The 14,086-nt window shown below is 43.3% G+C and overlaps 1 protein-coding gene across 3 annotated transcripts in view; it reads left to right on the top strand.

Annotated features, from left to right (window-relative positions):
- Nucleotides 1–14,086, top strand: part of LOC141079413 (transient receptor potential cation channel subfamily V member 1-like) — a 182,384-nt gene that overhangs the window by 85,558 nt on the left and 82,740 nt on the right. For all 3 annotated transcript variants that reach the window (XM_073565334.1, XM_073565332.1, XM_073565324.1), the window contains exon 4: nucleotides 4,739–4,891. In XM_073565334.1, the coding sequence (XP_073421435.1) occupies nucleotides 4,739–4,891 (153 nt within the window). The remainder of the gene's footprint in view (nucleotides 1–4,738; nucleotides 4,892–14,086) is intronic.

The following is a 14,086-nucleotide window of genomic DNA, read 5'->3' as shown; positions in this document are numbered from 1 at the left end:
CAGCTGTGTGACATGTTATATGATGCTTCAGTGTGACGTGACCTCAGCTTCCCAGGTTTCCTTGACGATGTCCAGGAGCCTTTGCGGATGTCGACCATACAGGAGCTCGAACGACAAGAAGCCAGAAGAGGCTTGAGGAACTTCTCTAATGGAGAAGAGCAGAAATTGAAGCAAATAGTCCCAGTGATGATCGTCCTTCTCAATGACCTTTTTAAGCATGGCTTTTAATGTTGAAGTGCTCTACTAGACCATCAAATAAAACACTTACAGTAGCTAAAATGAACTTTTTTAATAGATCGGGTCATATTGACCTGAAACAGTACAAGTGTATAGTAAATGCGATCTGAACGGCAGGGTTAAGCATGGCTTTTAAGGTTTTATTGAAGTGCTCTACTAGGCTGTCGGCCTGTGGATGATAAATTGAGGTTCGCAGCTGGGCAATCTAAGGACCCTACAAAGGTCTTTCATTACCTTGCTCATGAAGGGGGTTCCCTGGTCTGTCAAAATTTCCATCGCCAGGTCCATCCTAGCAAAAATATGGGCAAGTTCCCGGGCGATACTATTGGCCGAAGAGTTCCTTTCCTTAGTGGTAGTGCTTCAGGGTATCGGGTGACATAGTCGATGACCACTAGGATATATTATTATTATTATGCATTTATATAGCGCCATTTATTCCATGGCGCTTTACATGTGAAAAGGGGGAATATAGACAGGTACAATAAACATGTGTAAGACAAGGGACACACAAGTACATAAGGAGAGGGGACCCTGCCCGCGAGGGCTCAGTCTACAGGGATGGGTGAGGATACAATATTGGTGCCTTCGTGCAAACTTAACTAGTGGACATGGTAATTTTCTCAAATGGGATCTCTACCACAGGTAACGGGACTAGGGGACTTCGGAAGTGAGAAGAGTGAGTGATTATCTGGCAGGTGGGGCAGGACCTACAATAATTTAGGATCTCTCGGCAACATCCCAGCCAATAGAACCTCTGCATTATTCTCTCCTGCATTTTCTCTACCCCCAGATGTTCTTACAATACATGCAAATAGGCCATGTCCAAAACCCTCCGCTGATATTAGCCTGGAACCAACAGCTGCTCCACTATCTCACCTCCCATCAGTGTGGTCACTCGATGCAACAATTCGCCATTGACTGCAAAGTGTGGGTACCTGATGTCATCCCCCGACTCTTGAGCAGACTCATCAATCACAGACACATTTTCAAAGGCCCCTTTTAGGGTGAGATCCCGCATTTGAGCAATCCCAAATTTTGCCCAGAAACCCCCAGTTCAGGAACCTCAGCCTCACTGGTCACCGTTTTGTCCTCATCACCAGCCAGGACACACAAGAGGAACTCCTACACCTCCGACTGTGATGGGGATTCCTCAGGGTTTAGCTGGCTCCTGTCTGAGTCACTTGGCACCCCTGCCTTTCCCCACAAGTCCCTGAACAGGCTGTAGTCCTGCCCGATTATCACGTGGTGTAATAAGTCTCTGACTACCCTGACCTCATGGGATGCCATACTCCGGCTCATTTTTATCAACACTCTGGCAATAGGGTCCTTGGCGTCCCTGTGGATACAGAGGACGAGCACATGTCTCGCTGGGATCAATTGGTGGGGAAGTGTGGCCCTTATCAGGGTCACCAAACTTCCTGAGTCTAAGAGTCCTGACACCAGTACTCTGTTTATGGTCACAGGACATGACTGCAGCCCCTCTCCGGGCTGATATCCACAATGCAGGACAATGGGCTGCTATGTGTCCAGGCCTTTGGCATCTCCTACAGATCAGGTCTTTACCAGCAGCCTTTGGCAACCCCTCAGAGACTCCTTGGGATCTCGGACTCACCCCACTGGTGACTCTACCACCCCTCTTTTGGGACTAGGGCTCCCGATAAGTACCCCAGTATGGAGATGCCCCACACTCTGGCTTCCTTCAGGACCTCTCGACCACCAGGTACCTTTCTACGTGTCTCACCAGGTGTTGGCATTCCCATGGATGTCCCTGGGCAACCCAGGTCTGCTCTAGCCTGGAGAGAGAGTGAATAAATCTGTCCATGACCTGCCACCCAACCATCTGGGCTGGAGTTGAGGACTCTGGCTGCAACCTTTTCTGGATCAAATGAAACAAGTCAAACATCTGTGAGCAGTGAGGTTTGTCATCATAATACGCCCAGTGATGAACCCTTCGAGTCCTGACAGACATAGTGACCCCTGAGCAAGCCAATTTCTCCGCTTTTAGCTTGGCATATTCCCTGGAATCCTATAAGGCCAAGTCAAAGAAAGCTTTCTGGGGTTCGCTTGTCAGACAGGGGGCCAGCACCTCCGCCCACTGCTCCGGGGCAGCCTCTCCCGCCTTGCAACCCATTCAAACACAGTCAAAAATGCCTCCATATCATCCCCTGGGGTCATCTTTTGCATTGCTTGTCTTACCACTTTCCGAATGTACGAGTCATCACCTTGATATTGGGGAGGGGTGGTCTCTTTGCTGCGGACATCTCCCATAAAGAGTTCCATCTGCTTTTACTACTGTTGAATCTGTTGCAACAGGAGTTTATTTGTCTCCTGCTGTATTTGCTGCTGCTCACGGTAGTTGCTCTTGACGCTGCTGCTGTTGCTTTTGGTGCTGCTACTCATGATGCTGCTGGTGTTGCTGCTGTGGGCTCAGGATCAGGGGCTTAATCACCTCCATTTTGTCCAACCATTGTTCCATACCTGTAGCTGCCTTCACCCATGACATATGATTTGTCCACAGCTGCTACCCATGTTCCCGAAATGTTGCCCGTATCCGGAACACCACTTGTAGAAGGTCGGCTCACTTAGCTGCTCCTCGAGGTAACCACAAGAACAGTCTATGTTAAAGTCCCTGGGTGGTTTATTACTTCATAATGCTTCAAAGAAAATACTTTAACACCAGCCAGAGTAAACAATTAAAAATATAAGTTTATTGCAAATTAATATAAAAGAAAGAATAATAAAAAGTCAAGCAAAATACCACAGGTACAGAAAAAGGTAGGTGAGTACACTCGGAAATAGTAAAAGATCCTGGCAGAACCTCCAAAAAAAAGGATTTTTTGTATATGTAGCGAGTGTCTATCAATACAGGCACTAACGGTAATTGATTACCATATTGTACATATGTACATAAATATTTTCAATATAAGTGCAGCATTAGATCAGTATGCATATTATAATTACAATCACAGTGAATTTGAAAAAATAACCTCAGAATATAAGCAAGCAAAGATAGTAGCACATGTCACATTGTACATTGCCCATTGTCCTATAATGTAGCAGCATAATTGCAGATACTCATGTAATGTACCAAGGGTATGAAACAGTGCAACACAGTCAGAAGCCTATTGTGCAATACAAGGACAAGAGAGGGATAGTAAACGGTGACCCACCACACCCGACGCGCGTTTCACTTGGAAAATGTTGTATCCATAATTCAGGGAGATATTGCATTCCTGTGTGTTGCCAGCTACCAAAACTTTTGCAATTTTACCTAAATATGGAAATATGCTCCCCGATCATGGCTATATCCATGGATTCAATAAAGCTAGAATTACCATGAAACAAAAATTAAATATTGTTTTACCTTGTCTCAATTATGAAATACAGACAGAATGTCTGCACAATGTGAATGCATTTGCCTGTGCGTTTAACACCTGTGTGCCAGTGGAGGCATACAATGACACATCTGCTGGACAAATGGTTATCCATCATTGACAGCTACCTGTTAACTACTCTGTTTACACATTTCATGTCTGCTCTTCATCAGATAACCTGCTTCAATTACCTATTCCCAGCAGGAGGTGCAGGCAGTGACCCAAAGTCCTCAGCCTCAGATCTGTATAATTCATAACCCCTTTTATGACCTTGTGGCATTATCTAACAGTCATTTACAATTTTTCCATACTTTTGAATAAAGGTAGCTACATTTATGTGCAGATTGGTTGTCAACAGTTGTGTTATTTTGTATGTAACAAGCACTTTTTCCCTAGACAGTGTTCTAATTAACAGTTAGTATAAAAATTGTGCCATTTTGAGGCAAAAGCGCACATGTGATTTTCGGCCGCATTGCTGTTGTACTGTGACTGCTGCATGTCAATTCTAAGTTAAGAAAGTTCCTTTGTGAAATGCAATTTGTGAAGAAAACTACAACTCCCCATCCTTAAGGTCTGCAGTGGTGATGAGCGAACGTGTTCGGATAAGGTGTTATCTGAGCATGCTTGTGTGCTAACCGAGTGTTTTCAGAGAGCTCGAAAAATATGTTTGAGTCCCTGCAGCTGCATGTATCGTGGCTGATTGACAGTCGCAACACATGCAGGGATTGCCTAACAAACAGGAAATCCCTGCATGTGATGAGGCTGTTGAACACACCGTGAAACATGTAGCCGCGGGCACTCAAACATATTTTTCGAGCACACCGAAGACACTCGGTTAGCACATAAATATGCCCGGATAACACCGTATCCGAGCACGTTCGCTCATGATTAGTCTACAGCTCTCAGGGCGTACTGTGAGTTACAATTCCCCATGCAGGGGACCTTCCCTTGGAGTCGGGCCTTCTTATCTCAGTGATAGGTGGCTTTATATTTAAAGATACACCAAATTTATCAAACATCGTTTAGTATGAACATTTGCAGCAAAATTCAGCAATGTAGCCTAAAGGAAAAGTGACTTCAAAAAGTCCCCTCATAATTCTTTTCTCCCCTTTATATTAAATATCTAGATGAAGATACTGGGAAGACATGTTTAATAAAGGCTATATGGAATTTAAGAAACGGAATGAATGACACCATCCCAATATTGCTGAAGGCTGCCGAGAACACGGGTCATTTGAAAGAACTGGTTAATGCACCATATACTAATGACTATTATTATGGTAAGTGAAGCCAAGAGAATATTTATATAAGTCAGTTTTTTTTTCATTTTTATCATTACATTTTCAAAAGCACTGTGCTTGGCACAGTTGTCAGAGCCTGGGCGTGTGTTGTGAGTTCATTTTCCCCTCCGTCTCTGAGGCCTGGTGAACTCCCTATCCTAGTGAAGGAAGGTAGTGAGCCTGATTATCAGGCACCTGGGAATAATGAAGACGATTGACTGAGTGGAGTCTCTGACTGGATATAAGGCTGCCTACACCCTTTCTGCCCTGCGGGTGATTTCTCTGTGGACTCTTGGACACCAGTCTGATTCCTGCTCTCCTAAAGCTAAGTTTTCTGCTTTGCCATTTGCATTTAAGATTTGTTTTTGTTTTTCTTGCTTTTTGGATTCTGCCACTCCCTGCTGGAGTGTGCAGTATTCCTTTAGCTCTGTCCTCTGAAAATACCTGAGTGCTGATTTAGTTTTGAAGCTTAGTTGCTTCAGGGCCATTTTTATATCAGCTGGTTGGCTTTGTCTTTGATAGGGTTTTGGCAGATTGCAGACAGCAGCTTTCCTATCCGTTCCTATCTAGGTAGTTTTTGGGCCCCATCTTTGCTCACTCTGTCTTTCTGTCTGTGTAAGTGTTTCCATCTTGCTTCACCGTCATTATATGTGGGGGGCTGCCTATTGCTTTGGGGTCTGCTCTGGGGCAGTTAGATTTCCCCTTTCCTTCTTTAGGCCTATGTATCTCTCCGGCTGTGATCGAGGGGTCTAGGTCATCGTAGGAACCCCCCACGGCTTCTGCTAGTTGTGTTGTTAGGTTCAGGGGTCTGCAATCTGATAGTTGCCAACTTCTCCGGTTTTCTGGACTTAGCTAGCATTTCTGTTTTTGCCTCCTGCGGTGACTCAATCATAACAGGCGTGTTTAGCTGGCAAGCAAAATTTGCCGCCTTCAGAGCTGTAACCAAAAACTCAAGAGCTCCAAGACAATATTTATATCTATGTACAGTAATGAGACTGGTGTCTTCTCATGCGCCACAGGGGTCCATGAGCTCCTCAGGGATGGCTGCATCTGCTACTTCGGGGATATGCCCCTGGCTGCCTCCGGATCATAAAATGGATTAACAACATCTTTCCAGAACCAGAAATTTGGGACAATTATTGTCACTTTTTCATTTCCCGGTGACAGACGAATATATCCACCTGTGTCTTGGGAGCACTCTTCTCAGCATAATGCTTGTCTAGATCATGGGTCTCCAATCGTTCTTGCTTTGAGAGCTACATCCAGCTATAAGAGTAGTGAGAAACAAAGAAATGGGGGCACCACCGAAAGGATAATTAAGGGGATCCAACCTAGACCTAAATAGTACATATGTTTGACAAAAAGGAGAGAAAGAAATAGGCCATGAGCAGGGATCACCCTGAATAGGACATAGCATATATAATACAAATTTTATTAAACACAGCAAGCATTCTTAAAAACATTAAAAATGGTCACAGATGTGACACATACACAAATAATACAATGCTCATAATAGAGCAACCCACCTGCTACCAACTATCACCCTCACTGAGAATGATGCTCTATACTCATATGTTTCTGACTCATATGCTCTATATTACCTATGTGTGGGCTTACTAATTCTCCTATTGAGAATTCTGTTTACATGGACCTAGGGATATAGGCATCATTCTCAGTGAGCTTTTTGTCAGCTATAAGAGTAGGACACAAGCCACATTCCCTTTAAAGAAATCTTAGAAGCCCCTTCTGCCCCATGAATATTTTAATTCCCATAGTGCTCCATTGTACCCTAATAATGCCACAGATGCCCCTTATAAAGTTAAATTGCTTTCTTTGCCCCTTTAAAAAGTAATAATGTCGCAAGTCCCCCTTATAAAGTATGCATGCTCAGGGTGCCAATTGTAAAAAGAAAGTAATATTCCGCCGGCCCCAAAAATGTAATAGTTCTCCTTTATAAAGTAATAATCCTCTGAGTGCATCCTTATAAAACAGTAATGGCCTGAGTGCCACTTAAGTAATTCCCTTTAATGCCCAATTTCAAAATTAATAATGCCTCTTCTGTGTCCCTTTAACAAATAATATTGTCCTAGGTGTCATTTATTATAATCATTATTTATTTTTAGAGGAACATTGATTCTATGGTGCTGTACATAAGGGGTTACATACAAAACATTAAATTGTTTTTGTTGCCCCCTTATAAAGTAATAATGTCCCGTGTGCCCCCTTATGAAGAAATTAAATTTATCACGTGATATTGCTCTAAGTGTCCCTTACAAAATGATAATGCCCAGAATGCTCCTATTCCAAGTAATAATGAACACTGTGGATGCCAATAAAATTGCGAGTGGTATTTGCCTGAGCAGACAGCTGCCGATCACTCATCAGGAGACACTGGTTGGACACTCCCGATCTAGCTGTTTGCAATTTGCAGTCTTTGCATTATCATCATGTGAAGTTTTTGCCCAATGTTTGTTCTACAAAAAAATGTAAACCCTGGACAACAGCTTAAACTGTGTTCCAAATTATTATGCAAAAAGAGTTTAGGAGTGATAAGGTTAGAATTTTTTTGTTTGTCATTTAAACTCATTGATGGTGATGTGTGTCAGGGCTCTTTATATCACTGAAAGCAATTGCAGATACCTGTGCAAATTAGTTTGGCAGGTGTGTCCAAATAAAGGCAAGACTACTTAAGAAGGCTGTTCCAAATTATTAAGCAGCCTACATTTTTTGCCAAAATGGGAAAGAAAAAGGATGTGTCGGCTGCTGAGAAGCAACAAATTGTGGAGTATTTAGGTCAAGGCATGACTACAATCAACATTGCCAAGACACTTCATTGTGATCATCGCGCAATCAAGAAGTATGTAGCTGATTCCCAGCACACACGTGTGCGTGCTGATAAGGAAAAATTGAGGACTCTTTCCAACAGGAAATTGCGTCAGGTTAAAAGAGCAGCTGCAAAAATGCCTTGTCATAGCAGCAGACAAGTTTGTGAAGCTGCTGGTGCCTCCAACGTCCCCCGAACAACAAGATGCAGGGTCCTTCAGAGGTTTGCAGCTGTGCGTAAGTCATCCTGTCGACCACCTCTATCCACTGCACAGAAGCAGAAACGGCTCCAGAGGGCCAAACGATACATGAAGACTGACTTCCAAACTGTTTTGTTCACCGATGAGTGCTGTGCAATGCTCGATGGTCCAGATGGATGGAGTGGAGGATGGATGGTTGATGGACACCCCATGAAAACACGGCTAAGGCGCCAACAAGGAGGAGGTGGAGTAATGTTTTGGGCCGGAATCATGGGGAGATTGTCGGCCCCTTTAGGATCCCTGAAGGGGTAAAGATGAACTCCATAATCTATGTGGAGTTTCTAAAACAGCACTTCCTGCCATGGTTCAAGAGGAAGAACCGTGCTTTCCGCAGCAAGATCATTTTCATGCATGATAATGCACCGTCTCATGCTGCAAATAACACACCTGCATCTCTGGCTGCTATGGGCATAAAAGAGGACAAACTTATGGTGTGGCCACCATCTTCCCCTGACCTCAACCCCATTGAGAACCTCTGGAGCATCATCAAAAGGAGTGTCTATGATGGCGGGAGGCAGTTCACATCTAAGCAACAGCTCTGGGAGGGTATTCTGTCCACATGCAAAACAATTGAAGCACAAACCATCCAAAAACTGACAAATTCAATGGACAAGAGAGTTCAGAAGCTTCTTTCGAACAAGGGGTCCTATGTGCAAATGTAACAAAACCTAGAATAAAGTTTTGACTTGAAAACTGTTTGATTTCATTTTGTAATAAGCTGATAATGCTTATAATTTCACAATTGACCATTTTTTGGTTCAAAATAACAATAAAAAGGTTGAAAACTCTGCTGTGCATAATAATTTGGAACATGCATTTTGAGTGTTTCTTATTTTTAAAAATATACTGTTTTCATAGGCAGTTTGTTCAAAAACATTGCAATTATACTAGAATAGTAGATGACTGGAAAATAACAATGACTGCAATTCATATAGGTAATTTAGAGAAAATATGAGGAAATATTTTTTGCATAATAATTTGGAACACAGTGTAAATAACAATGTGATCCTGCACAATATCCGTAAACTCAGGTCTTGGACAGTGGCTGAAATGATCTGTCCAGAAACCTGAGTGGGATGTGAATAGCTGCGTGTATACGCCTTAGGCCACATCCACACTGTCGGTATTTGATCAGTAGATTACATCAGTATCTATAAGCCAAGACTAGGAGTGGAATAATCAGAGGAAAGTATAATAGAAACACGTCACCACTTCTGAATATTTCACCCACTCCTGGTTTTGGCTTCCAAATACTGATGTAAAATACTTACCAAAAACTGAACGTGTGAACGTGGCCTAACCCACAGACTTCACACTAAGTCATTTCTATACAGGTCATGACAATTGCTGGCCACGAAGGGGCGTACAGGCAGATTGCAGGTATGGCCTGCCAGAAGGCACCCTGGATATACTGTAACATAAGAGACTAGAGATTAGGTCATTGCTCACAGTCAACCGGTTTCATAAAAAATGTTCCATAATAAACATAAATATGATTAAAATTGTGTCACACCAAATTACATAGATCACATCACACAGCACTTGTAAAATAATAAAATGTTTCATTCTGTTTCATTCTTTAATATGATTTCTGCTCTCAAGATTTATAACGATGCAATATAATTATATGCGCCTTTCTTCCATCCATAATGAGTGCCCCCTGGAACTTAGTATGGTGTTTGGAAGGAATAAGGCATGTGTCAATCCTTTGTACTGACCATACATGTATTTATACATAGAAATGACATCTTTGAAACAACTTTTTTCTAAGCTAAACAAGCTAAATTTTTCAAACCTGTCATGAGGTCTTCCAATGCTTGTAATAATCTAGTTGCCCGCCTTTGAACTGATTTTAACTTCTGTATATCCTTTATAAATGGTCAGCCCAAAACTGGATCCCATAATCTAGATGTGGCCTCACCAGTGATTTATAATGGGGTAATAATAAGTTGGGATCGCAGGATTTCATCTCTCTTTTTACTGTATACATCCTATACATCCTGCTTTTGCGGCTGCTGCCTGACATTGAGTACTACTGCTCAGCGTACTTGTAACCAGAATACCCAAGTCATTCTCCTGTTCTGTAGTCCTGAGTATACTCCCATTTAATGTTTATGCAGCTATAGGATTATTCCGTCCTAGGTGCATTACTCTACATTTATCTACATTAAATCTCATTTGCCAAGTGTTTAGCAATAATGTACTGTCTGTCAAGGTCAGATTTTAATATCCTACATAGTTTGGGGTAGTAAAAAAAGACACTTTTTTCTCAATCCCATCCACTTGGTCATTAATAAACAGATTAAAAAGAATCAATCCTAACATAGATTCTTGTGGTCAGGGCTGGGACATGGTATTTTGGTGTCTTTGGCAGATGAAGCAAATAGCACCCTCAAGCAAAGGAATGAGTAAGAGCCATGTCTCACATAACAAGATCGTTAGCGAGATCGCTGGAAAGTCACCGATTTTGTGACGCAACAGCAATCTCACTAGCGATCTCGCTGCATGCGACACATAGCGGCGACCGGCCCCCCGCTGGATATTGCTGATCGTGCTCGAATGTCCCAGGCCATTTTTTGATCGTTGGCGTCCCGCTGGCCAGCATGCATCGCTGTGTTTGACGCCGAAGAGCGACCTTGTTGGCGACGCAGAACTCATGGACGCAGGCGGGAGTTGTCAGAAAAGCTTCTGTGTGACAAGGTACCAACGACCGCCGAGGTCGTTATACGGATCGCTGGGTAAATCTGCCTGTTTCACAGCTTACTAGCGATCATGTAACGACGCACCAGCGATCCTTACCAGGTCTCATCGTTGTCGGAATCGCTGGTGCGTCGCTTAGTGTAACAGTACCCTAAGAGATTAAGGTAAAAGGACAACTAACGCAGTCCCCCATGGGTAAGGTAACAAGCCCAAATGGCCACATCAACTAGAAAGAGCATATGAAATATAAGGCACTAAAGAACAAAAGTGTAGAAATATAAAAATAATATTTATTAGTTCAGTAATTAAAATAGTACATAGGAATAAAAACTAGGCTGATGGAAGAGTGTGAGCAGATTGTGGCACCACAACAAAGCGTGGTAAGGTAAGGGTACTGTTACACATAGCGACGCTCCAGCGATCCCGACAGCGATACGACCTGGTAAGGATCGCTGGTGCGTCACTACATGATCGCTAGTAAGCTGTCAAACAGGCAGATCTACTCAATGACGCAGCAATGATGCAACGATCCGTATAACGACCTCGGCGGTCGTTGGCACCTTGTCACACACAGCAGCTATTTTGACGACTCAGACCTCGATAGCGTGAGTTCTGAGTCGCCAACAAGGTCGCTCGTCATTGTTACAGCGATGCATGCTGGCCAGTGGGACACCAACGATCAAAAAATGGCCTGGGGCATTCGAGCACGATCAGCGAGATCGCAGCGTGGGGCCAGTCGCCGCTATATGTCCCACGTAGCGAGACCACTGGCGAGGTCGCTGTTGCATCACAAAATCTGTGACGTTTCAGTGATCTCGCTAACGATCTCACTATGTGTGAGGCTATGTAGTGTAGCGAGACCGTGACGTCAAAGGTCACTGTCGCAAGGCATCCCTGGGAACAGGTCTTGCTGGGAGCATCGCGAGGATCGGGAACGCAGCGTGGGACGCCGGAAGGTGAGAAAATCACGATTTTTTATTTTAATTCTATTTTTTACAGGATTATGGTACCCAGAGCCTGGAGGAGAATCTCCTCTCCTCCAGACCCTGGGTACCATCTGCAAATGTTCCGCTTACTTTTCGCATGGTGGGCATAGCCACATGCAGAAAGGAAGCGGAACAATGCATTCCTGTGTGTGCGGATTTTCCCACGATTCCGCACAAAGAACGAACATGCTGCGTTTTTTTCCGCGATGCAATTCTGCCGCGGAAAAATCCGCAGCATTAGCACAGCATGTGTGGAATTCAATAAGATTGCATGGGATGCTTTTTTTTTTGCGTTTTCGCAGCAAAATTGCAATAAAAGCGCTACGTGTGAACACAGCCTGACGGGGCCTTTAAGCTGCAACATTTCAAGTTTAATCGCAATGTAAAAGGTCATCTGCAAATAAATGCACTAAAAGATAACAGAGCCATTTAGTAATTATCAGATTTAGCTGCTTCTTTCTCCTCTGCCTTTGTACAAATAACATTAGCAAGGCGTAATTACCATTAATGTATTGTGATTGTGAACCACTAAGGTGTTAGAAGAAATGCTTTCAGATGCATTAATAAGAAATGATGCTTTGATTGTTTTTTTATTTATGAGATTAATGTTAATCTATTGACTGATCATTCTTAAGAATAGCTATATAGTTACCATTCAAGGTGGTGGCACTATTAAAAACCCCATAATTTCCATACAACCCACCTCACACTTATGGTGTTCAATAAAGTGTTTTGAGAGTGGGTGACCTTTAAATTTATTTTTAATGTTCCTAATGTGTTCATTTATTCGAATTTTATAGTGGACGTCTCGTACGACCCACATACAGTTTCTCACATGGGCATTTGATTATATAAATAACTCCCTCAGAGGAGCATATGATGTAACCTGAAAGATAAGAAAAAAGTTAGATTATACTCACCCCGGCGTCCGGTCCGATGGGTGTCGCGGTCCGGTCTGGAGCCTCCCATCTTCATACGATGCCGTCCTCTTCTTCCCTTCCAGTCGTGGTTCCTGCGCAGGCACACTGCCCTGCCCTGTTGAGGGCAGAGCAGAGTCCTGCAGTGCACAGGCGCTGGGAGAGGTCCGGCGCCTGCGCACTGCAGTATTCTGCTCTGCCCTCAACAGGGCAGAGCAGTGCGCCTGCGCAGGAGACACGATAGGCAGCAAAGAAGAGGACGTCACCGTTAGAAGATGGGAGGGACCGGACAACGACACCCATCTTGTGACGTTATAGCGATATTGCTAGCGATATCGCTATGTGTGATACTTACCAGCGACCGGCTCCCCCGCTGCTCATCGCTGATCGCGCGAGAATGTCCAGCTCCATTTCTCGTCGGGCGCTTCCTGCTGAGACTTCCTGCTGTGACGTCCAGCGACGCGTGGAGGCGGGCGGGAGGACGCAGGATCGCTGTGTGTGAAAGGTGAGTATCGTGCGCTGCGTCGCTGCTGCATCGCTGTGAGATCTTTCTGTATGAAAGCTCACTAGCGATCATTTAGCGATGCACCAGCAATCCTGACCGGGTCGGATCGCTGGTTGGATCGCTGGTGCATCGCTAAATGTAAAAGGGCCTTAACTTTAAATAAGAATCAAAACAAGAGCAAACTAGAAAATATTCAATCAAATTATTTCAAAAGGAGCCCTTAAAGGGCTATGCAATAAAGCTGGCATCATAGTGAATGCTTTCTAGAAGCAAACCGTTCTGGCTTTTGCTGAGGCAAAATCTTCAATTATTTTGGAGAAGTCTAGATTTCTGGAAATGTCATGCTCAATTGCAATCTCTGCTAGACCATTTAAGCGATCTTGTGACATTGAAGATCTTAAATAATTTTTTATCAATTTCAAACGTGAGAAACTTCTCTCACCTGATGCTACTGTCACAGGAACACTCATTAGGATAGGCAACGCCACACTAAGATTTGGGTACACATCTAATAGGTTTGTACAGTAAATGTAATTAAGCATGTTCAATGGTGAATCAGAAACATCATCTGGCATGCTCCTTATTGCTGAACATATTTCAACATTCAAGTCATTGGGATCAGTATCATCCATTTCTTCTGAAAATTGTTTGCAGAATTCTTCAAGCCTTTGCTCGTCTTTCGCAGCTTTCATTTCCTCCTTGTTAAAAAAGGAATCCAAAAAGGTGATAAAAATCTTTTAGCTGAGAAAATCTCTCATTTATGCCCACAACTGCAGCATCAATCAAGGTTAAAAAGAAAACCCTCTTCACCATTTCCTCTGGAGGGCTGTTTTCCTCATGCTTCTTCAGCTATACTCTTTGTAGTAGAATAGCATGATTCAAAACCATGTTCCCTGTAATCTTGCAGAAAATTAAGTACAAATTCAATCTCTTTCTTAAGTGTGTCCATGCCAACTTTTGTTTTCTGAAAGATCTTGCTTGCACGATTAATATGGTATAAAACA

The sequence above is a fragment of the Dendrobates tinctorius genome, unplaced genomic scaffold, assembly GCF_039654945.1.
Source record: "Dendrobates tinctorius isolate UK_male_01 unplaced genomic scaffold, ASM3965494v1 ptg000016l, whole genome shotgun sequence".
Taxonomy (NCBI): Eukaryota; Metazoa; Chordata; class Amphibia; order Anura; family Dendrobatidae; genus Dendrobates; species Dendrobates tinctorius.
This window is presented reverse-complemented; position numbering and strand designations above follow the sequence as displayed.